Consider the following 23,485-nt stretch of genomic DNA (forward strand, 5'->3'; position numbering starts at 1 on the left):
AACAATCTCTCTTCTCAAACTCAACCCTTGACAGATCCAAGCTGATAGCTAACAATAGAACAGGAGGGAAATCAAAGGCCAGACTGGTATTGCCCACCCAGTATTGACCATTTTTTAGGGGTAGAGATAGTTCAGTTTTAATGACCTGAGGAGATCCCTAGTTAGAAATTCTCTCTACCAACCCAGATCCACATTTTTTACAGAATGGCCAGGGAAAATGAGAGGTTAAGTGACTCTCCACTTAGCCAGTAGGAGTCAGAGGCATGACCTAGGTCATCTTGATCCCCAGGTTGGCCCATGCTGCTTCTCTTTTCCTTTAATTAGTAACAGCCATTACCACCCAGTGAATAATAAAAATCATCTGATCTTTAAAAAAAAAAAAAGCTATCCTGGATACAAAGTCATTTCCCTAAGGCCTTTCTCATAAACAAATACCTAGAATGGTACAGAAGAAGGGAAAAGGCTAGTTCCTCCTTTCAGCAGCTCATCCAGGTTGCGTGCATTCAGCAAATAAGCAAATACTGTGTCCGTGGTGGAGCAGCTTACCTGTGGGGAGTGCCTGGCACCTCATTCTTTGGATCTGAAAACTTTCCCTGGGCTATCAGGAGACACCAGGATTGCTGGCACACTCTGAGTGAGCCTACCTGGCAGGTATTTAAGGCAGGGGGTGATCTATTTCTCCTGTTGACAATTTCCTATATATCGTCTGAGTTTATTGCTTAGGCTGGGTTTGGATGTGGTCACCTAATATAGACCTATCTTAAGACTTAGTGAATCATTAACTTATGTAGCTTGCCTTGTGGGACAGAGAGACAACTTCTCTCTCAGAGTACTATAGTGTCCATGTTTCTGTTCTTTCAGGTTATAGATCAACAAGGTAGGTGAATTTCATTTCTTGTGACCTTGCTATTGGATTGTTCTTTTCAGCAAACCCTGGGGGTAGATCTCTGAGCAACAGCTGGGAAAATCAAATTGATTCTACTGACTTTCAGATATATTATCAGAGTCTTGGTTGATTTCAAAAGCCCTGCTTCTCCTTGGTGTTCCACAAAGGCTTGGAAGTGCCTTGGAGAAGGGGCAACCCTCTCAGCTGAGCCCCACATCCCTCAGCCTGAAGCTTGATTTATTTTCTAATAGACCCATATGACCTTTCAGGGGCAATAGATGGATGATTCTCCAAGAGCCATTCAGCAATAGCATCATAGCTCTTGAATTAGAAGGTACCATCTCATTACAGAGTCATAGAGCTGAAAATGATGTTAAAGGTCACACAATCCAACCTCCTCCTTCTACAAAGGGGGAAACTGAGGTCCCAAAGAGATGTAGTGAATGGTCCAGGATCACACAGCTGGTGAGTATCTGGAACAAGACTTGAATCAAGGTCTTTCTGACTGAATAGTGCTCTCTGTCTACTACATTCTGCTGTCTCATTTTAAAGATCAGGAAACTGAGGCAATCAGGGTTAAGTGATTTGTCCAGGGTTATACAGCTGTTAAGTATCTGAGACCAGATTTGAATTCGGTCTTCCTTTCTCCTGGTTCAGCACCCTATCTATCCACTGTGCCACCAAGCTGCCCATGTAACTACTACACCAGCGGATATAGTATTTCAGCATTTTTTGGGGGGGGGGAGGGGCAGTGCTCTGATTTAATGATGTTCAGAACTCCCCTAAATCAATCAACAAAATTGGTTCATTACCCACTATGTGCTGATGCAAAAGCAAAAATGAAATAGCTTTGCCCTCAGGAAGGTTCTGTTCTAAGGAAATATTCTGAACTCTCAATTTTAAAACTTCCTCTGCTGATACAGACCAATGTCTTATCCAGAAATTAGAGGTTTTCTGAAACTTTTCCCACTGCCGACCCCTATCAGCACTTCTAAAACAGTGGGTGGCAACCTCATTTGGGATAAAGACCCATAGTTCAAGAAGCAGCAGGCCCCAAGAAGTAGGGGCAGCTAAGTGCTGCAGTGGAGAGAACACCACACCTAGAATCAGGAAGACTCATCAATGCAGCCTCAGACACTTACAAGCCACATAACCCTGGGCAAGTCACTTAACCCTGTTTGCCTCAGTTTTCTCATCTGTAAGATGAAGGAGTTGAACTCAGTGGCATTTAAGGTCCCGCCAGCTTGAAAAAGCCTGTGATCTAAATTCTTTACAATATACTATCCCTATCCCAAATCATCAATGTCTCTTCTCCCCAATAAAGGGAAGGATTTTGTCAGGACTTGGAATCCCAAATCCGAGGCTCTAATCGTAGCTCAGTCACTTGCTAATAGTTTGATCTGGGGAAATCACTCAGCCTATCTGAGCCTCAGTTTCCCCCTCTTCTAATAATGGGAGTGGACCCAATAATCCCCTCATAGAATTGTAGACAAAGTGGGAAGGGATCTCAGAAATCATCTGGTCCAATCTTGTTTTTCAGATGAAGTTGCCAAAACCCCAAGAGATAATATGACTTGTCCAAAGTCACATAGCCACTGGCTGAGCTGGGATACAAACACTGGTCTCTCTGATCTCAAAATCAGCACATTTTAGATTGTATGCCCAGGCCTAAGACTCAGTGTCTAATTGTTGGAGTTTTGTTTTTTTTTTACACAAGAGTTTTTAAACACAAAGGTTACACACACACACACACACACACACACACACACACACACACACACACACGCACACACACAATAACCACTCCCTATAAGACAAAAATAGGTGGTTAAGACAAGCCCAGGCACTCAGGGTATCAGTACTCCTATTTGTTAAACAAATTTGGAAAAGCAAAACTAAACATGACATGAAGCGTAAATAAATAAGCCTAAAGCCTTTGGCATTGTCCATGTAGAGAGTGTGGACATGCAAAGAAGGGAAAGAAAGGAAGTTTCTAGAGAGGGAATCTGAAGGAAAGTACTTCCCATCTGAAATCCAACTGCTTCTTCATGGGGAAAGCAGGGGCTTTTCCTATCTCTTAATGAAATCATCAAGTTTTCAAGAATTAATATTTGCACACTCTATGTTTTCCTTTTAATAGTCGGAAGGGATAGAAATTACTGTGATTTTCAATTTCCCCCTAGGAACTGTGTGGGTACAAATAAAAAATATGGAATATGAATTTTCATAATCACATATATACCTATATATGGAAGGTCAGTGGTACCACAGTGCACAGAGCACCAGGTCTGGAGCCAAGAAGACTGAGCTCAAATCTGGCCCTGATACTTCCTAGCTGTGTAACCCTGGGAAAGTCACTTCACCCTGTTTGCCTCAGTTTCTTCATCTGTAAAATAAGCTGAAGAAGGAAATGGCAAATCATTCCAATATCTTTTCCAAGAAAACCCTACATGGGTTCATAAAGAGTCAGGCATGACTGAAACAGCTAAACAACAATATATACCACTGTGTGTGTACATATAAATGTATATGTATAGATACATGTGTGTGTATAAAATATATCCAATAAGCATTTATCAAACTACTACTGTATGCCAGGCACTGTGCTAAGTGCTACGGATACAGTTAATAAAAAGAGACAGTCCCTACCTTCAAGAAGCTTATAATCTAACGGTGGCAAGGAGAGTAGGGGTGGGAACAGCACACAAAAAAGAGTTGGAAAAGATCAGAGATATGTGGAGCTGAAACCAGGCAGAACATGTAGGTATATATGTATCTATGTGTATACATGTGCATATGTTTGTGTACACATGCATGTTATAAATTTACATATAAAATACTAGATCAGAAATTCTTTCCAAGTCAGTCCTCAGCTCAGAACACTAAAATGCAAACTTAGCAATAGGAATTTCAGCTTTTTAAAAGAGAAGAAATCAGTAAACTAAACTCAATATTTAAATCACGCAGTGACACTACTCTATCTGAATTCTATCTGTAAACCAGGAAGTCAAAGGGGAGAAAAAAGCTTCTTGAGCAGGTGAAACAAGTGCTACCAAGTATGAATTGTAAAGTTTTTTCTTGTTGTTCACTTGTTTCAGTCATTTCCAACTTTCATCTATAAAATGAGGGAATTGAACTAGGTGATTTCCAAGGTCCCTTTCAGCTCTAAATGTATGTTCCTATGTTCTACAGGCATGGGGAACCTGTGGTCTCAAGGCCACATGTGACCCTCTAGGTCCTCAAGTGCAGCCCTTTCAGTCAAAGTTCTCCACCCCTGGTTCTATACCAAAGAAGAGAGGGAGGAGGAGCAATAGTAGATTTTTCAGGTGTCAATATAGACATCGAGGACTGAAAGTAACCAAGAATTGACTCTTGGAATAATCTTTTTCCTCTTTAAATTTTTTCTATGCATCACCCTTTTTTTTTTTTATATGAGGGTAATGATGAAACCATTTCAAAGTTGCCCTGAACTAAACTTTGCTTTGTGAATGGGATATATGCCTCTTCCTAGATTAGTTGGCATTAGGGAAATGGGGTAAGAATGACTTAGTAACTGATAATCATTGGAAACAGATCTCTAATTACACAGGGATGAAAAACATCTGCTGAAATGGTTGGGGCGAGGGGACGGTGGAATCTATTCAAGTTATTTTCCTAAAATCAGGATTGATAAGATCTCAAATGTGTTTAAAAATGCTTTTCATCATAATCTCTAAAGTCTTCTATAACTTAAACCCCAAGGACAGCTTCTTGGCTTTCTTTGTTTATGACTCCCTGAGATGCACTGTTGAGGGAAGGGTGTATGGTATTAAAAAAAACCCCACAATATCAGACCCCAAGGGAAATTAAATACATCTTTATTCCCTTACAGTAGAATCATCAACAATATGAGTTCCTCCTAAGTATCTTCATAAATTTTTTTTAAAGCTTTCTTCTTAGAAACAGGCAGGAATGTTATGGAGGCAGTAAATAAACTTTAATAACCATAGTATTTAGATCAAAATGGTGGGATCCCAAAAGTTAATTATGGTGGTGGTGTTTTTATCAAGATGGTAATCTTATTATCTATATTTTCATCTAGCACTGATGTTGAATCAGAAATTCCAGGCTTTCCCCCATGGCCCCTAATCTGACTTTCCATTATTGACAACAGACTCCAAGCTCTTGGTTCATTTTGCTACAAAAATGCAAAAGCATCCTCCTGACAATACTTTGGAAACAAATGAAGGAGTTGGCTTAAACATGGAAAATGAGAAGGTAGATCACAGTGAAAGCTCTTCAGAGAACAGTGATCCAGAGAGCATTGCATGGGCTCCCTTGGAAAATGTGGACCTTGCCTCTAGGCAGGACAAAGAGTCTTCCAATACATCGATTCAAGGAAGAGGTCACTGGGGGCCTTGGAACAAGTCTCCAAAGAGTCCCTCAACTGAGTATGGCAGTGGCCAGGGCAGCCTCTTCGAATTTGATAGGCAAGCCCCGGGCCGGATTTCCACCTCTCCCACCTTGAGGCGTCTCAGAAGCAGCACCTCTCAGCTGCCCCCTCATCAAGACCCTTTGGAAACATCTAACTGGGGAAACTGCAAGGGGGGCCCAGATTCTCTGAGCTCAAGTCTTCCCAGAAGCCCCAAGGCTTGTTCTCAGTCTCTGTTTTCCTCGAGTCTCAGTCCCAAAGCAACTCCCCACTTGCAAACTAGAGTGGCACCGTTCAGTTTCACAAACTCCAAAACCAGCTGTCCGTGTCCACCTAACAGCCTCAGAGACAACGATGCTTGCCCTGGACCACAGACCGACAATATGGCCCGCTCCAACCATACTCCTCTACCTGGGAAAGGACATCAGCCTCAGTTTGGGTCTATGACCCAGAACAAATGGAATCAGGTAAGATAGCTCAAGACAAAAGCTATTTTGCCTTGTCTTTGGAAAATGCTCAGATTTAAATAAGCCCCACATGTCTCACCTCTGGGCCTTCACTCAATGATTCACTGCCCCTAGGTAGACCCTAGCTATGCCCCTTTCCAGGGGGCAGCATAGTCAGTAAACATGTATTAAACTCCTGTTATGTACCAGGCACTGTGCCATGATATACTGGAAAGCATACTGCATTTGTACTAGGAGGACCAGGTTCAAAGGCTGTCCTTGTATAATATTGAGATAATCCTTTCATTTCTACAAGCTCCGTTCCTCTCCCATAAAATGAGCAGGTTGAACTAGATCACCTCGAAGGTCCCTTCCATCCCCAAGTCTATGATCCTACAATCTCATTCTTCAGGGAAGTAAAGATGGTTCAAACACATAAGTTTTTCAGAGGATACAGGAGGAACACCACTTTTTGAAAGGGAGAGGAGGGGTGGTACCATACCAACATTGGAGAAAGCAGAGAGACCCCAGAGGAAAGAGGTTCAGAGCTTCTCTTTTTAATGATTTCCATGAATCCATGCCTATCCTGACCTGCCCAGTGATACAGCGGGCACTAAATCATGAACCGGTCTTACCTAAAGTTCATAGTATTTTGCTGAATTAGTTGGCACCATAGTGCATAAAGCACTCAACCCGGAGTCAGGAAGACTCATCTTCCTGAATTCAAATCCAGTCTCAGAGTTATTAGCTGTGTGACGTGGAGCTAGTCACTTAAACTTGTTTGCCTCAGTTTCTTCATCTGTAAAATGAGCTGGAGAAGGAAAGGGCAAACTACTCCAGTATCTTTGCCAAGAAAACCCCAAATGGGGCTACATGACTGAAAAATGATGGAATGAGAAGACAAACATGGAAATTCACATTGGATTTGAGACATCCGTTTGTAGCTTCGTAGAGTTGGAGAGTGACAGGTGACAAGCATGTATTTATGTTTAAAAAACACCCACTATTTACTGGTAATTGTGCTAGGCATCAGCAGTAAAGCAATAAAACACTCCCTGTCCTCAAGTAGCTTCTACTCTACTGGGGGTGAGAGTGGAAAAGCACACCAGGTGCACAAATATATACAAAGGGGTTTCTGGGGTTGGAAACTAGTCATCAGGTCAGGACAAGTCTTATTTCAGAAGAAACAATTGAGATGAGTCGTGTGAAGAGAAATGGGGATTCTCTAAGGTAGAGATAAGGACAGAAAAATCTGCAGACCATAAGTACGTTGTAATGGAAAAAAACATTGGCTTTTGAATCAGAGGACCTGGGCTCAAATGCTGCAGCTGGTGCTTAGGGTTATTTGTGCACCTTGGGGAGGTCACTTAATCTGGGTGGCCTTTGCTTTCCTCCTCTATAAAATCAGATAGTTGTACAAATGGTCCCTGAGGTTTCTTTTAGCTCTGAATCTGTGATCCTTGAGGGCAGGAAGTATTTAAGGGATTTTTTTTTTCTTTCTATATATGCATAGTGACTAGCATACAGTAGGTGTTAAATAAATGCTTATGGATTGATGGGTTGCAGGTCAGAAATGGAATGATGTACATGGGAACAACAATCAGATCAGTTTGGCTGGAATACAAGGCAGAAGAGAGGAATTGTGTGAAATAAGTCAGTCAAGATAGTCCTGAACCAGATTGGAAAGGGTTTTGATGCCATAGAAATGGTTTTATTTCATTCTAGTGGTACCTGGGAACCAGTGAAGATTCTTGAGCAGAGGAGTGACATAGTCATACTTGTGTGTAGAAATAGGCTTTAAAAAACTCTGAAAATTCCAACTCTAACCAAAATCTAGATTCAATAATTCTGATTTAAGAGAATATGGTTTTTCTTTCAAAATATCTGCTTTATAATCTAGATGGCTAAATTTGATTAAAACGAGCATTTCTTTTCATTTTAGGGAGAAGAATTTTACCAGTCCAGGTGTGTACATATTTATTTTTCCTGTGCTATATAAACTGTCAATGACTGTTTTGTTTCTATTTTTTTTAATTGTACAGTTTTAAAATTTCAATTTCATTGAGGGGAATGAATCATGCATTTAATAAGCATCTACCGTGTGCCAATTCCTGCACTAAGCTATTATTTTATTTGATCTTCACAACAGTACTGGGAGACAGAGGCTATTATTACCCTCATTTTACAACAGAGGAAACTGAAGCAGATGCAAGCTAAGTGACTTGTCCAGGGTCACACAGCTGGTAAATGTCTGAGAAAGGATTTGGACTCATTTCTTGACTCCAGGCCCAGCATTCCCTGTCAAAGGTGGGGGAAAGGCTGTAAAAAAAAAAAATTGTGATACCATTTTATAAGCCTTGGTCTCCATGAAGATGAAAACAGGTAGCTCATTATAAATGAGAGAAGGTTATTTTGAGAGCTAAATTGCTTATAGGTGGGGATTAATTTCTCACATGCCTCTCTACTATATTCAGATGTGTTAACCCATTTCAGGCAGGCCACAACAGTCATATGCTGTCACTGATTTCATATTAACTACTCTAGCTTAATAACCACACCCTGAATGGCAAGGTTTATTGGTTGAAGAAAACAAAATGTGCAAAGATCTCAGAGGATACTTTGATGTCTCTGTGGTTGGAAAGCTGGTGCTGTCCAGTGGAAGGATAGAGTGTTGGACTTGGTGAAATAGGACCAGAGATTTAGGGTTAGAAACAACTCCCAGGTCACTTGGACCAGCTTCCTCATTTTACATATAAAACACCTTGTAAACCTATAGTATTACTTGCAGTATCTGTTATTATCTCATCAATCTGATAACTCCCCACCCTGATGCTGATCAAAACCCACCTATGTCTTCTTACGCTGCACAGTTCTTGTCCATGGATCCCCCTATGGTGCTAGGGACCTTCTCTCCTAGGACTTGGTGGCTTCAAACCCAAATAGAAATGAGTCCCACAGAGGCATGTTAACTTAGAAAAACACAAATTAACATTGTCTACATTATATTTCATTTTTATTTATTTTGTTAAACATTTTCCAATTACATTGTAACGAGCTTTGCAGCCCCTTGGCCATGAAGTTGACATCTCTACCTAGGTCAGATATAAATATCTTAGACATAGATAATACCATGATAACAGCCAGGCTGCTCATCTGTGATTCCTCATTCTACCTCGATGACTCCTCTACCTCATTATATAATGTCTCTTTTTGCTGTTAGAGGTTCTGTGTGATTAATCATTAGTAATATGCAATAGGGGACACTAGATGGTGCAGTGGATAGGGCACTCATCTTCATAGACTCATCTTCCTGAGTTCAAATCTACCTCAAGATACTAGCTGTATGACCCTGGGCAAGTCACTTAACCTTGTTGACCTCAGTTTCCTCATCAAATGATCTGGAGAAGGAACTGGTGAATCACTCCCCTATCCCTGCCAAGAAAACGGCAAATAAGGTCACTAAGAGTCAGACACGACTGAAAAGATTGAATAACAACATGCGACACACAATCCTACTCCAATTCTTCATTTGTAACTATAATAGTATTACCAGGAAAGCATTGGCACTGGATCATTTTTATGTTTTGTTTTTGTCCGGAACAGTCTGGAATAATTAAAAGCATCATCCATTTTCCCAAATATAGTCTAGCCTCCTTCCCTCTCCAAATCGGAATCCAGTTCCTTGGTTAATAAGTATTTATTAAGGGTTCTTTAAGTATCCTTGCAGGCAGCATATTGACTTGGAAAGCCACATATTTAACATTATCAGTTATATTTATTTTTATTTATTTTGTTCAATATTTTCCAGTTACATCTTAATCTGGTTTGGTTACACATTTGGTTCATGTATGACTTTGCAGGGTTGTAACCAAAAAAGCAGTGTGTTTGACACCTCTGGTCTAACCAATGGGCTGCCCATCCAATGGCATAGTGTCATCTGGCCAATGTGCTCTTTGTCATCTGGTTGGGATTTTTCTGTGTGAAGGGCTGGAAACCTGTATCTATTAAAGAGATTCTGAGGCTAAGCATAGGGGTACATGCCCATAATCCCTGCAGCTGGAGAGACTGAAGCTGATCTCCACCGCTTGCGTTCTAGAATTCTGAGCTGCACAGTCAGGCTATAGCTGTCATCTACCTACACTAAGTCTGGCACCAATATGGTAAACCCCTGAGAGTGAGATGCCACCAGGATCCCAAAGGAGGGATGTCAGAAACTGAGCAGATCAAAGCTTTTGTGCCAATTGGCATTGGGCTCAGACCAGTGTATGGTCATTGCATTCCTACTCTGCTTGAGATAGGAAGACTCCGACTCTAAGTAAAAAAATAAATAAATAAATAAATAAAAGGGACTCCAAGTATAAACATAAACGGAGCAAGACACACCTATTAAGTAACTATCTCATGTTCTGCTGGTTTCTTTTTATGCTAATATAATGAATGAAACAATCTCAATTCACATGGGATTTACAATAGGGAATACAACATATACATGTTCTCTATAAGTCTATATCAAATATATAAAGAGAGCTAATATAAATCAATATAAAGGCAAGCTGGTAGCCTCACCTCACATCCAAAAGGGCATGTGTATATATCATCTGCTCTCAAAAAGGTCATGCCCAGAGGGCCTTGGCGGAAGAATGGGGAAGGAGGAGATAAAGAGAGAGGGAAAGCCATGTCTAAATCATAACATGCGAAAATAGAAGGGACCTTGAAAATTATCTCATGCAACCTTCTCAATTTAACAAGAGGGAAGGCAATGTTGAAAATTTAAGTTTTTTCACTGAGTAAGCATTCATTAGGCACTTTTAGCAGAATCTCAGCCCTATGATTATGTTTGCTAAATCCACCATCTAATAATAAATCCACCAGCCTTTAGCCTTAAGGACCTACTATGTGCCAAATGCTGTGCTGGGTGCTGGGGATCCAGAAACATAAATGAAACAGTCCTTGCCCTTGAGCTTACAATTAGGGAAAACAGCATATAAATGCAAATTAAATAACACCAGAGGAAAAGCTAAATCAAGGAGAATCTACAAAACAGAGTTCCCTTTCTTCCAGATGCAGCAGTGGCCCAACTTTCTCTTCTTTGCCTTTGTCATCCAAGAGAACTTGGGACCACTGACATGAATTTCTTGCCCCAAACCAATACCTGCAAGTGAGAAACACTTCTCTCTCTGAAACTTGCCCAGAGTCACATAGCCAATAAGTGACTGAAGCCAGATCTGAACTCATGAAGATGAGTCTTTTGGATTCCAAGTCCAGCCCTCCATGTACTATGGCCCCACCTAGCTGCCCCTGTCTTAACACTGGGCTCTGCCATTGTTCTCATGGTTGCCTAGGCCCTATGAATTTGAAATGGTGAAGTTTCACATCCAGTAGCATGTGAGCTCCTTGAGGGCAGAGATGGCCTTGCTTTTAAATTTGAATTCCTAAAACTCATTACAGTGCCTGACACACACAGTAGGTGCCTTTTGATTCAAGAGGAAAGACTTAAAGATGATTCTGATTTTTAGAGCCAAGGGGTCTGAGCATCAGTTCAGTAACCATTGGTCCAGCACCTACTGCAATACCAGTGATTTTTCTTTACTTTCCTTTTATTATCCAAGAAGGACTGGGAATGACATTTGTTTCTGGCACCATGGCCCCTTTCTGCACCCTCTCTCTCTTCAGTGAATCCTTACCCTACTCCAGGGTCTAGTTTCATGTTTTCTCTATATCCTCTCAAAAAAAAAGTGTGCTCTCAAAGAGGCAATGTGACAATGGAAGCTCAAATCCTACCTTATTGATGCTGTACGAATCCCTTAGCCTCTCTGAACCTTAGTTTCCTCATCTGTAAAATGAAAGTTTGGACTCAAGGGCCTCTAAGGCTTCTTCTGGTTCTGAACCTATGATTTTGTGAAAGATTAAGGTATAAAAGACTAATAAGGCCAAAGTACATATTCTTTTCTATTTTTTTAACGCTCTACCCCTAGGTTATTTGTATTTTAAAATAGAGCAAAGTTTTAAGCCAGAGAAAGGAAGCAGAATTGAGGAACAAAGTTTCAAACCAAAGAAATAAAATAGAATTAGGGGAATTTGTTGCATCAGCCAGGCAGGGGAGGAGAGATAAGAGAGTGAGCCCTTTGGAAAATGGGATTAATAATTTGCATTCATATAATTCTGTAAGGTTTGCTAAGTGCTTTAAAACACTATCTCATTTTACCCTCACAACAACCCAATACAGGTGCTATTATTATCCTCATTGTACAGAGACAGGATTTGAACCCAGGTCCTCAGCTTCATCCTCTGTGTCACATTGCCTCTTTGAGAGCAGATTTCTTTTGAGAGGGCATATAGAAAGTATGAAGAAACTAGGCTCTGGAGAAGGTAAAGGTCGTCAAACAGACAGAAGCTAAGTGACCTGCCTAGTTTACACAGCTAGAAATATCCAAGGCAAGATTTGAACTCTGATCTTCCTGAAGCCAGATCAAGTACTCTATCCATTTCACCACCTTTTGTTCAGTCATTTCATTTGTATCAGACACCTCGTGATCCAATTTGGGAGTTTCTTGGCAAAGATACATGAGTGGTTCATCATTTCCTTCTCCAGTTCATTGTACAGATGAGGAAACTGAGGCAAATAGGATTAAGTGACTTGCCCAGGGTCACACAGCTAGTAAGTGCCTGAGGCCAGATTTGGACTTGGGTCCTTCTGACTCCAGGCACAGCGCTGTATCCACTGTGCCATCTAACTGCCCATTTCACCACCTAGCTTACTAAAATTGTAGCTCCGTGGCCAACGTCACTCCCTCCTAGAGCTAGCTCTACACCTGGTGTAAGAGGAGACGATGCTTGGTAGGTTGCTATGAAAATACGCAGAAGGAAATGAGAACAAAAGCAGATGTATCCAAATAAGCAGCTAGAGAAACATTGCCTTGAAACAATACACAAGAAGGGGTATTGGAAGCCACTAAGGAATAAGACAACCCAATCAGGGTCATGGGCAAATGGCCCTGGAGAGACTTTCTAGTATCACCTTTGCAAAAGGTAACGTTGACTCTTTCCCTAAACTATTATGGAACAATATTTTCTTCCTTCAAAGAAAAACATTCAGAAAAATATTCGGGGGACTGAAGGTAAGTGAGTTTATGCTGATTTGTTTTGTATTGTTTAAAAGAAAAAGTCAAATCATCTTAGATCAGGTGATAAAGTACAATAGAAGGCTTAGAAGAAATGTAAAGGACAGAGCTGAGATGACGAGTGTATCAGCTGAGTTCAGAGGTTGACTGACTTCCAAGGGATTTAACCTGGTCCACTTCCTCTTTCTCTTTCCCCCACAGAGAAAATCCCCAACTCTCCAATTCTCTTATCTTCCACAGGTTTCTTCCCTCCCTTCTTTTTCTGCCAACTAGCAACAATCCATCAAGATAGAGCGATAATAATCCCAGGGTTCACTACCTTTCTTCCCTTGGAAAGCACAACAGAGCAGCACCTGACAAAACTTCTGTGGTAGAGTAGAAAAGAGTGAACCCTAAATCCCACCAGTTGGATGGTCTCCAGAGCCCCGACTGAACCTAGGATTCTAGCCTTTAATGTGCTAAATTACCAAATTATCTCTCCCATTCTTTGGAATTTGTCTTAATTACTTCTTGGATGATTTTCATATCATAAACTACAAAGTTAAATTGAGGATGAATTTTCCATTGGGTACTAAAACTGCTAGAAATGCATCCACTCTTTCTAACAATTAATCCACTGCCAAGAAACCAATATGTAGACACAACATGACCACTGAAGATCCCTTCTAGCTTCAAATCACCCTACTTGCTGTTCTTTTTCCTTTCCCTTTTCCTCTTTTTCTTTGCCAAGGTCACTCACAGTTGTAGAGAGGCAAAATTAGGCTCAAGTAAGAAAATTCTTAGCAGAAAGAACTATAAAAAAAATGGCATGAGCTGAAGGAAGGAAGGTCCCCATCACTGGAGGTTTTCAAGCAAGAAGCTAGATGAATTCTTACCAAGTATGTCTTAGCAGGGAATCTTGGTCAGATATAGTCTGGACTAGCTGGCCATTGAGGTCCCTACCTGTATCACAGGGTCATATATTAAGAGATAAAAGGGACATAGCTCAAACCTCCTCATTTTAAATGAAGAAAATGAAGCTCAGAGAGGCAAAGCAATTTGCCTTGGGTCATACAACTAGTAAATATCTAAGACGATTTGAATATACAAATATAGACACATAATATATACTTGCATATATATGCATATATGTAAATAAAATACATATACATATATCATGCAAATACATATGCATATAAAATGCATATATATATATGTATAGACATATATATATGCATCCCCTAACCTTTTCATCTTTCTTCTAAATTCCGTACCCATGTCCTCAATGGCTTATAAAACATCTCATCCTAGATGTCCCATAATCACTTCAAACTCAGCATTTCCAAAACTGAGATCATCGTCATTCCCTCTAAATTTCCTTCTTCTTACTTCATTATTTTTGTCTATGGCAATACCATCCTCTTCTCTCCCACTCAGTTCTCATATCCAATCTACTAAAAAATATGAAAGATTACCTCAGACATATCTCTCAAACCTGTCCCTTCCTCTCAGTTCCTAATGCTACCACCATTATACAGATCTTCCTTAACATTCACCTATTATGTCATAATAGCCTCCTAGCAGGTCTTTCTGCCTCCATCCTTCCCAGACAATCCATCTTTCATGCCACTTAAATGCTCAAAAAGTCTTCAAGAGCTCTGGACTGTCTCCTCCAGAAAGTTCAGTCCCCCTTGTTTGTCATTCAAATCCCTTCATCATCTGGTACTATCCTATTCTTACAGCCTTCTCTTAAGTTACTCACCTCCATATAAACTCTTTGCTTCAGTCAAACTGTACTATTCTCTGATTCTCAAATGTGTCATGTTTGCTTATGCCCCTATGCCTTTTCTCAGTCTATTATTTATACATTAAATAGGCATAATATATATGCACTATAATATTATAGGGAGACTACTATATTTGAATCGAACGACCACAGTTAAGATCCTGGCTCTTCCATAACCAGTGTAATTCTTGGGTAAGTCATTTTAACTCCAAGAGATTCAATTTCTTCATCTATAAAATAATCTCTAAGATCCCTTCTAACAGCAAATCTATGGTTCTAAGGGGTTTGGATTCTATGGCTCCTACAATGCTTTGTAGCTCTATATCCAAGATCTGCCAACTATCTTCTCACCTACCTTTGTGACACTGAGCAAGTTCCTCAAACTCTCTGGGACTTAATTTCCTGATCTGTAAAATGAGATGTCTAGACTAGATGACTTCTGAGGTCCCTGCCAGTTCTAAATCTTTGATCGTATAGTCTTCTATTCATCAGGTGAATTCCCATTCATCACTCAAAGACTAATTCATATCCATGATTATTTCTCTGATCTCCCCCACTTGGTAATGCCTTTTCTCCTGAGACTTCACATCACACATAACTAGTAAAGTAACATAGCTACTTTTTTGCTGTCCTCATGTATTTATCACAAAATACAATTTTGTAGCAATCTCTGTTGGTGGCTCAATTCCTTTTCCTCGCTCTACTGGACTCCAGATCTATGAGAGTGGAAACATTTATTCCTAGATTCTGTATCTCATTCATCCCTTAGCATGGTGTTCTTCACTATTTAATAATGTTTGTTGAATGATGGCGTCTGTAGTAGCCCTGTTACCAAAATGGCTGTCAGCACCAAGGCCAGTAATTATGGCACCAATGAGTGTAGTTGTGTGGTTCAGCACTGAGATATAGGACAGTCACAGCTAGGGACGTTGTGCCACCATTTTGATGGCATATAGGGGTGGAGTTGACCAGAAATCACAGAAACATAGATCTAGAGTTGGAAGGACCTTGGAGACCATGTAAGCCATTCCTTCCATTTTTCAGAGTCTATTATGAAGGCTAGTAACTTTAAAGATGGATTGACCTTTGCACCTTTGAGCAATCTGAATTATCCTCAGAAATTAAAGTAAGACTCATATGGTTTTTAGTCATTGCTACCCAGTACAAGTATGGTGATGTAACTTTCCTACTGTGGTAATCTATACAGAAGAAAACAAAGAGAGTGTATATCCATGTATATCCATAAATGTGTCTACAGGAATGTAGTATTTTGTGAAAGCACTTGATGCCCCTTCCTATGTGACAAGGGACCAGAGTTATGCTTAGTTGAGTTGAGTCTATAATGATAGAAACAAAAGCAGGTCAGTGCCTGCCCTCACAGAACTTACATTCTATTAGGGAAAATAATAGGATTGCCACAGACATGCATTATAAATAACAGATAACATTTATAGAAAACTTTAAGACTGGCAAAGCCCTCTCTCTAGTTAACTCATTTATAATCACAATTGTAATCGCTATCATTTCTATAGCTCTCTAGAGTTTGCAAAAAGCTTTTTTACATTTAATCTCATTTGATCTTCACATCACTATAAAGTAAATGCTATGTTAATACTTAATAATTATTAGGAGTAATTATTAATTTATATTATTCCTATATTATAGATAAGAAAAATGAGGCTTAAAACAGTTAAATGTCTTACTCAGGGTCACAGAACTAGTAAAGGCCTCCCCCAACACCATCCCTTCTCACTCCCCCCCATCCTCAGGATGTGAATTGAAATCTCCCTGTAATATCTGCTGTACCACCTACCTAGCATACCATTCACCTCATGGGAAAACCAATGCTAATGGCACTTGGGTATGTATTAGATCACCTTCCCCACACTCTGTGCAAGCTTATGAGGTGGATTGATGAGTAAATGTAAGGTACAAACAAAATAAATACAAAGTGGGGGGGAGGGGAGGGGATGCTAACAACTTACCTTGAAAATTCCTCTTGAATAAGTTGATGCTTGACCTGTACTTAGCAGGGAACTGGGAGTTCCAGGAGGGGAATTGAGGAAGGCAAGCATTGTGGGGCTGGAGATCAGGCTGTGCAATAGAAGTACGAAGTGAAACAGCAAATATATTCGTTTGTCTAGTACAGGGGTGGGGAATCTGCAGCCTTGAGGCCACATGTGGCCTTCTAGGTCCTTGGGTATGGCCTTTTGACAGAGTCCAAGTTTTACAGAACAAAATTTTTTAAGGGAATTTTTTCTGTAAAGCTTGGATTCAATCAAAGGGCTGCACTTGAGGACCTATATGTGGCCTTGAGGCTGCAGGTTCCTCATCCTTGGTTTAGTGTGTAGAAATGCTTGAAGGAAGTTATGTTCAATCAGCCTGGAAAGCTGTAAGGGTTGAAGAGGGTTTGATGTACTTATCAGAGGAGTTTGGATATCCCACACAGTAGTCTTTCTTTTTGTTTGTTTTGGTTTGGAGTTTTGGGGTTGTTGTTTTTGTTTCCTTGGTTTTTTTATTAATTAACTTATTTTTAGTTTTCCACATTCACTTCCATACGATTCTGAGTTCTAAATTTTCTCCCCCTCCTTCCCTTCCCCCCTCCCCAAGATGGTGTGCAATCTAATATAGGCTCTACATATACATTCATGTTGAACATATTTTGACATTAGTCATGTAGTAAAGAAGAATTAGAACCAACAGGAAGAACCATGAGAAAGAAGAAACAAAAAGAGAGCAAATAGACCTCCTTTCTGACTCCATGGTTCTTTTTCTAGATGTGGGCAGCATTTTCCATCATGAGTCTTCTGTAATTGTCTTAGAGCCTTGCATTTGTGAGAAGAGCTAATTCTATCAAAGTCAGTCATTGCACAGTGTAGCTGTTATTGGGGACAACGTTCTCCTGGTTCTGCTCACTTCGCTCAGCATTGGTTAATGCAAGTTTATTCAAGGTTTTCTGAAGTCCATCTGCTCATCATTCCTTATATAACAATAGTATTCCATTACATTCACACACCACAGGTGATATCCATCAGGTCTTGAAGAGGACTGATGACATCATGAGGGAGATGTCCTGATTTGCAAGTGAATTGGGTATAAGTGAGGTTGAGCTGCACAAAGTCATCAGCCTACTCTCTCTCAAGTCATAGGCAAAACAACTACTGGTGATGGCCCAGCTATATCACTTAAGGGCTCGCAATGCCTTGTTCCTCTGTGGTTTCCCTTGGTCCTCAAAACAATCCCTTAAGTTAGGAGCTACTATCATTCCCATTTTACAGATAAGGAAATTGAGGGTAGGAGAAAATAAGTATCTTGCCCAAGATCACACATTCTTCAAGACTTTAAGGTATAAAGTGTTAACCTCCATTGGCTTAGGGAGTTTTCTCATTCAAGACTTTGCTATATCTATAAAATCACAGAGCCAATCCTCTTTCTTTTCAAAGATGGAATACTAAGAGCCTAGGACATTTTACATACTCTCAGTCACAAGTGGGGTATTGGTTAGCTTTGATGAATGATTTTTTTTTCTTTTTTGTTCTTCATTACAGTTGGATGGCTGTTTGGGGAAAGAAAAAGGGAAATGTTCTTGGAAATAAAATTGTAAAAACAAAAATCTGTAACAAAAAAAATTAAAAGAAAATAACTCCTTAGTGTCTCCACAATTACATAGGATTTCTTCTGTGACCAGGTCAAACTGTGTTTCCTGAGTTCATTTTCTTAACTGTCATCATCATTTCTTCACCAAACTGTTCTGACACTGAGCTAGGTCTGATTGTGTGAATAATGACTCTTCCGAATTGATTACATGGGTTTGCACTATTCAAAGTTATAACTATGTAAAATATGGTCATTGATTCCAACTCAATGGAAATATGCAGTGTGAATCCAAATAAGGCAACCACTTCCTATTCACACATGATCATACCAGTGTCATCAATGGTGAGAATTGATTGCTGTGTCAGATTTGGTCCATTTCTTGACCTTCTAGCTTCATCTATAAATGTTCTTGGGGTAATCCCATTAGTTGGATTTCCTACCATGTTTTCTGTAGGCTTATTTTTCCCTCCAATGTATTTCATGGTTTTGTGAAAAATTGTAATCTGCCTTCATCCTCCCCCATAATATTTTGGAAATAAGTTTATGCTCTAAAGCAATGTTGCTCTTGGATGCCATGATTCACTGTTTGGCAAGGACACAAAGTGTTTACAGGCTAAGGTTTTGTTTTTTTCTTCCCTCTGCCCTTCTGGTTTCTTCCTTGTGATGATTTGATCAGTTAACAACCATTAGTTAAGCATCTAACTCTGTGTCATGCACAAAAGAGAGAAGCTTCACATACCTGAATGCTTTTCTTCTTCATCTCTTCCCCCTTGGAACTCTTTGCTAGATTCAAGGCTCAGCTCAAGTAGCTTCCTCCCCCAGTTTTAGTGTTTGTGTATACAGCCTGTCTTCACTTGGCTGTGAACATGGTGTTTCTCCCCCACAGAATATAAGATCCTTGAGGGTAAGCACTATCTCACTTTTGCTTTTGTATGCTCAGGGCATGACTTGGAGAAATTACTCTAAGAAATGACAGTGATTGAAATGAAGGTCTCCATTTGCTCCACTTTTCATCAATTTCCTTATTTTGTAGCAACTTCTTTGCATCTTTGGTTTCATTTATAGAAAAGTTGTCAGTGTAGATGTGGTTCTAGACCTCTAGTGGTGCATGAATCAGCTGTTGGAGACAAATTTCACAGAGTACCTACAGTATTTGAGGAGAGGGTGTGGTCTCTGAGCCTATGCAAAGATTTACTGTGGAAGAAACTCCCATTCCCAAAACAGATCCCCACTTAAGCTGTCTAGGCTTAGAAAATTGAGGTTAAAGGATTTATGCACCATCATACAGTCGGTATGTATTAGGACTTGAACTCACACTTTCATTAGAATGTAAGCTCCCTGCGAGTAGGAATGATTTCCCTCTTTGTATCCCTAGTGTCTGGCATACCAGCAGAAACATTATACACAGCAGGCATTTAATAAATGCCTGCTTGATTAATTGATTGATTCACGACCTGAAGGCTGGCTCACTTTACACCAGTGCTTCTTAAACTATGGGTCTTGGCCTCATATGTGGTTGCATAACTGAATGTGGAGGTAATGAAAAATCTAGCAACAATAAAAGGTTTCTGAACACATAATGATCAAAATATCCATATCAAATATTCGCCAAGATTTAATGCCTTATGTGAAAATAAGCACATCCATCTCATTAGTATGCAAATTTGCTTTCATCTTTAATAAATGGTAAAATTATATGTAAGCCAAAAAATTTTTTTAAATAAATTGCTTCATGATTTATTATCAGTAAATGTTTAATTTGTATACCTATTTTATATGCCTATATACCCAGGGTTATGTAAAATATTTCTCAGGAAAAAAGGAGTCAAGAGTGGAAAAAGTTTAAGAAGCCCTGCTTTAGACCATCCCATGCTGCCTCTCAGAATTACCTTTCATAAGTGACTTGAAAATTGTACTTCTTAGCATTCTCTTTCTTCCTCCTTCCTTTCCCCCAACCCCACCCAAGCCTGTACTACAGACGTTGTGTGAAATCTATGGAGGCTTCGCAGAACTTAAAAGTATTTTGTGTTTTTTCATAGTGAATTACCAAAGACAGTAATATTGGTAAAGCAGAAAGAACATTGGTTCTGGAGTCAAAGGATTTCAGTTTACATCCTGCCTTGATGCTTAACTTCCTGTGTAGACTTGGATAAGTCACTTCATTTCTTGTGTCTCATTTTCCTCATCTGTAAAATAAGAAAGTTGGACTATATGGCCTCCAAGAGCTCTTCCCTTTCTTGATTCATAGCCCTATCTGGTTCACTGAAACTTCCTGGTTTCCTCACATGTAAAATGAGAGGGTTGGATTAGATGGTTCCTTCCAGCCCTAGATTCATGAGTGTATAAAGTCAGCATCTCATGGTCAGCCTGCTAGTGATGAGCCTCTCCATAGGCTGATTCTTTGGGCAGTAGATATAGTCTGCTATGAAGGCAACTATCAGCTTAGTAGAACCCACCATCCCTTGTGTTCTACCTTGTATCACTAATCAAAATAATTTTCCATCAAGAGAAGTTTAAGATAAGCACATGTTGTCATACCATATTCTCCTGAAGCATGTATACCTCCTTCTTCATAGACAAAGTTGTTTTCCGTATAGGAAATGCTAGAGACATGTAGTGGGGAAGATTTTCAATAGCTAAAACTCATCGTGAGCACAGAGGTCAAGACTAGCACTGTATGTTGAGGGTCGAAAGAACACCAAGAGAAAAACCACACTGACCAACTCACATCAGAAAATCTGCCCTTCTTATGAGCTTAGACCTGGTTTTTAACCACATTTATGAACTTTAGCCTGACCTTAGATTGTGTTTCCCTAGGACCCTAACACTATGTTTCCAAATGGCAATGAATTAGAAACACCTCTTGTTTTGGCTTGCTGGTTTCCTTGCCATATCTGCTCTCATAGCTGAACTTTTTACCTTAAGTGTTCCATCTGTTAGTTCTGGCAACTTTGAAATGTGAGACCTCGCTACCACAGATAGTCCCTGGATATGTCGGACCACCCTGCTAGCATAAGGCTACTACAGATTTATGCTATCTTAACTGGGTCCTCGCTGCAGCAAGGCAACACTACTCCTCTATAACTGATGCTCTCTCCTACTCACCACAGCTGCAAACTATCCTCAAGCCTCACCATCATCTACTCTTTCAGCTGAGAATTTCATCTTATGCTTTATCCAGAAAATCAAGGCCAGTCACCAGGCTTACCTCTTCTCTCTTTCTCTTCATCTAGTATCACTTTGGCATCATGTCCTGCCAGGCCTAGAGGCCTGTGGGCTACCCGAGTCTTCTTACCTCACCTCCCGAGGTCTTCGGTTGGCCAAACCAGATGCTCGTATGAGAGAAAGGATGTTCCAGAGTCGAACAAGGGTTGAGCTTTATTTCAGGGTCTAGTTACAAGTGCAGGGGAATTCTTCCTTAGGAGGGAGCGAAGAATCTCCCAAGGAGGCAAAGATCTTACAATAAGAGATTGGAAGTAGAAGTATAAGTGGGGAGAGAGGGGGAGGGGAGAGAGGAGAGAGGAAAAGCGGAGCCTTGTTGTCCTGTCTGCTCCGCGCCCCTCCGCCCAAGAGAGCTTTCAGACTTTCCTGATCCTGCTTAAACTCTTCAGCAGCATAGTTTGCATCTGAATACCGTGCTGTTAGATAACAATAGTGTGCCCAGATCGGGGACAATCTCGAGGGCGGGGAGAGCTCTCTCCCATCACGTTTCTCACGGGAAGAGGCGGAAATACACGAGATAGCTCGGTTCACCTCGATTCCCAGTCGTTTCCTGGGGGGGTCTCGTGAGAACTCTAAGATTTAGAAGTTCCCACCTTTACCCGCCCGAGACTGTCCACCTGGAATTGAGCTTCCATCCCCAGCAATGTCCCACTGTTCCTTACTCCTGTTTCTGATGAAAAAGTAGCCCTTCTCACTAAGGCTGAACCTTCTATATGAAATATTGATCCCTTCTCTGGCAGATTACCCCCAATGTCATTCCCTTTCTCTAATTTTCAGTCTTATCCTATCAGTTCCTTCCCTGTCGCCTATAAAAAAAAAAAACTTCACCAAATCCTACCTTCCCTGCTAATCTATCATTCTATATCTCCCTCAACTTTTCAGCTAAATTCCTTGAAAAAGCCATCTATACTCAATGCCTCCATTTTCTCCCTTCTCTGTCTCTTCCCAATCTTTTGTTCTCTAACCTCCAACCTCATCACTCACCTGACACCTCTTTCTCCAAAGTTACCAGTGATCTTTTAATCACCAAATCTAGTGACTTTTTCTCAATCCCACTTCATTTTATATTTCTTTGAAGCATTTGACACTGTCAACACCAGTGCAATTTTCCAAGTATATTCTTAACAATAGCTCTTGGTATTGGTGGTATAGGAGTGAGTAAAACTGCCTTTTAAGCAGTTGATTCAGTATTGATTCCTAGCCTATGCAACTGAGTATTTTGAGAAGCAGCCTCTGAAAGATCACTAAATTTGGAATCAGGAAGACCTGAATTCAAATCCCATATCTGTAACTTGTAGTTGAAGGCAAGTCACTCAATTTCTATGAACCTCAGTTTCTTCATCTGTAAAATATGGGGGTTGGACTTCATAATTTCTCAGTCCCTTCTAGCACTAAATCCACCTGAGATTCTGCAATCAGGACTAGGTTGCCCATTATTCTAATTTTTCTCTTTTATAGAGTACATAGCAAGAGAATTCATCTCCAAGTAGGCACCCAATGAGTAACGAACCTCCCTCCAGCAGCATACAACAGATTTGGAATTGATGAGTCCAGATTCTACTTCTCATAATTCTCATCCATATGAAACTAGAAAAACTCTTCACATCTCTGAGGTGAACCTATTTCCTCATCTGTAAAATGAGGCAGTTGCACTACATGACCTCTGAATCTGCAATCTTAAACCATATAATTTCTCAGTACTTACCTAATAGTGGGCTAAGTAGGGGTTTTCCAGCTCAGACATTAGTTTTACAGACTTCTTTAAAATGCATATATCACCTGAGAAGGGCAATTGTCTTTCACAACTCCATGTGGATTCACTAAAGACAGGGAATTTTGGTTCCAGGAAGGGGAAGTTAGGCGGGTGGAGCTTTGGACAGTCAGAAAGCATTTTAAGAGAAATGAGCTCCTGGGGAAGTAGGAATAGGGAGGAGATGTGAAAGAGATGAAAAGGGGAAGTAGGGACCAGCCATAAAAATTGACCCAGTCATTAGTTTCCTGGGTACCTGTGAAAACCATCTTTGAACATGTATAGTA

The 23,485-nt window shown here is 40.2% G+C and overlaps 1 protein-coding gene across 4 annotated transcripts in view; it reads left to right on the top strand.

Annotated features, from left to right (window-relative positions):
* Positions 1 to 389: 389 nt before the first annotated feature.
* Positions 390 to 23,485, top strand: part of PLEKHG7 (pleckstrin homology and RhoGEF domain containing G7) — an 85,763-nt gene continuing 62,667 nt past the window's right edge. Inside the window, exons 1-3 of one of the 4 annotated variants that reach the window (XM_072655571.1) lie at positions 390 to 651; positions 4,968 to 5,764; positions 7,686 to 7,708. In XM_072655571.1, coding sequence (XP_072511672.1) covers positions 5,072 to 5,764; positions 7,686 to 7,708 — 716 coding nt within the window. In that variant the 5' untranslated portion in view covers positions 390 to 651; positions 4,968 to 5,071. The remainder of the gene's footprint in view (positions 652 to 4,967; positions 5,765 to 7,685; positions 7,709 to 23,485) is intronic. The other 3 variants (XM_072655569.1, XM_072655568.1, XM_072655570.1) reach the window with 3 other exon arrangements.

The sequence above is a fragment of the Notamacropus eugenii genome, chromosome 3 (assembly GCF_028372415.1).
Source record: "Notamacropus eugenii isolate mMacEug1 chromosome 3, mMacEug1.pri_v2, whole genome shotgun sequence".
NCBI classification, from domain to species: domain Eukaryota; kingdom Metazoa; phylum Chordata; class Mammalia; order Diprotodontia; family Macropodidae; genus Notamacropus; species Notamacropus eugenii.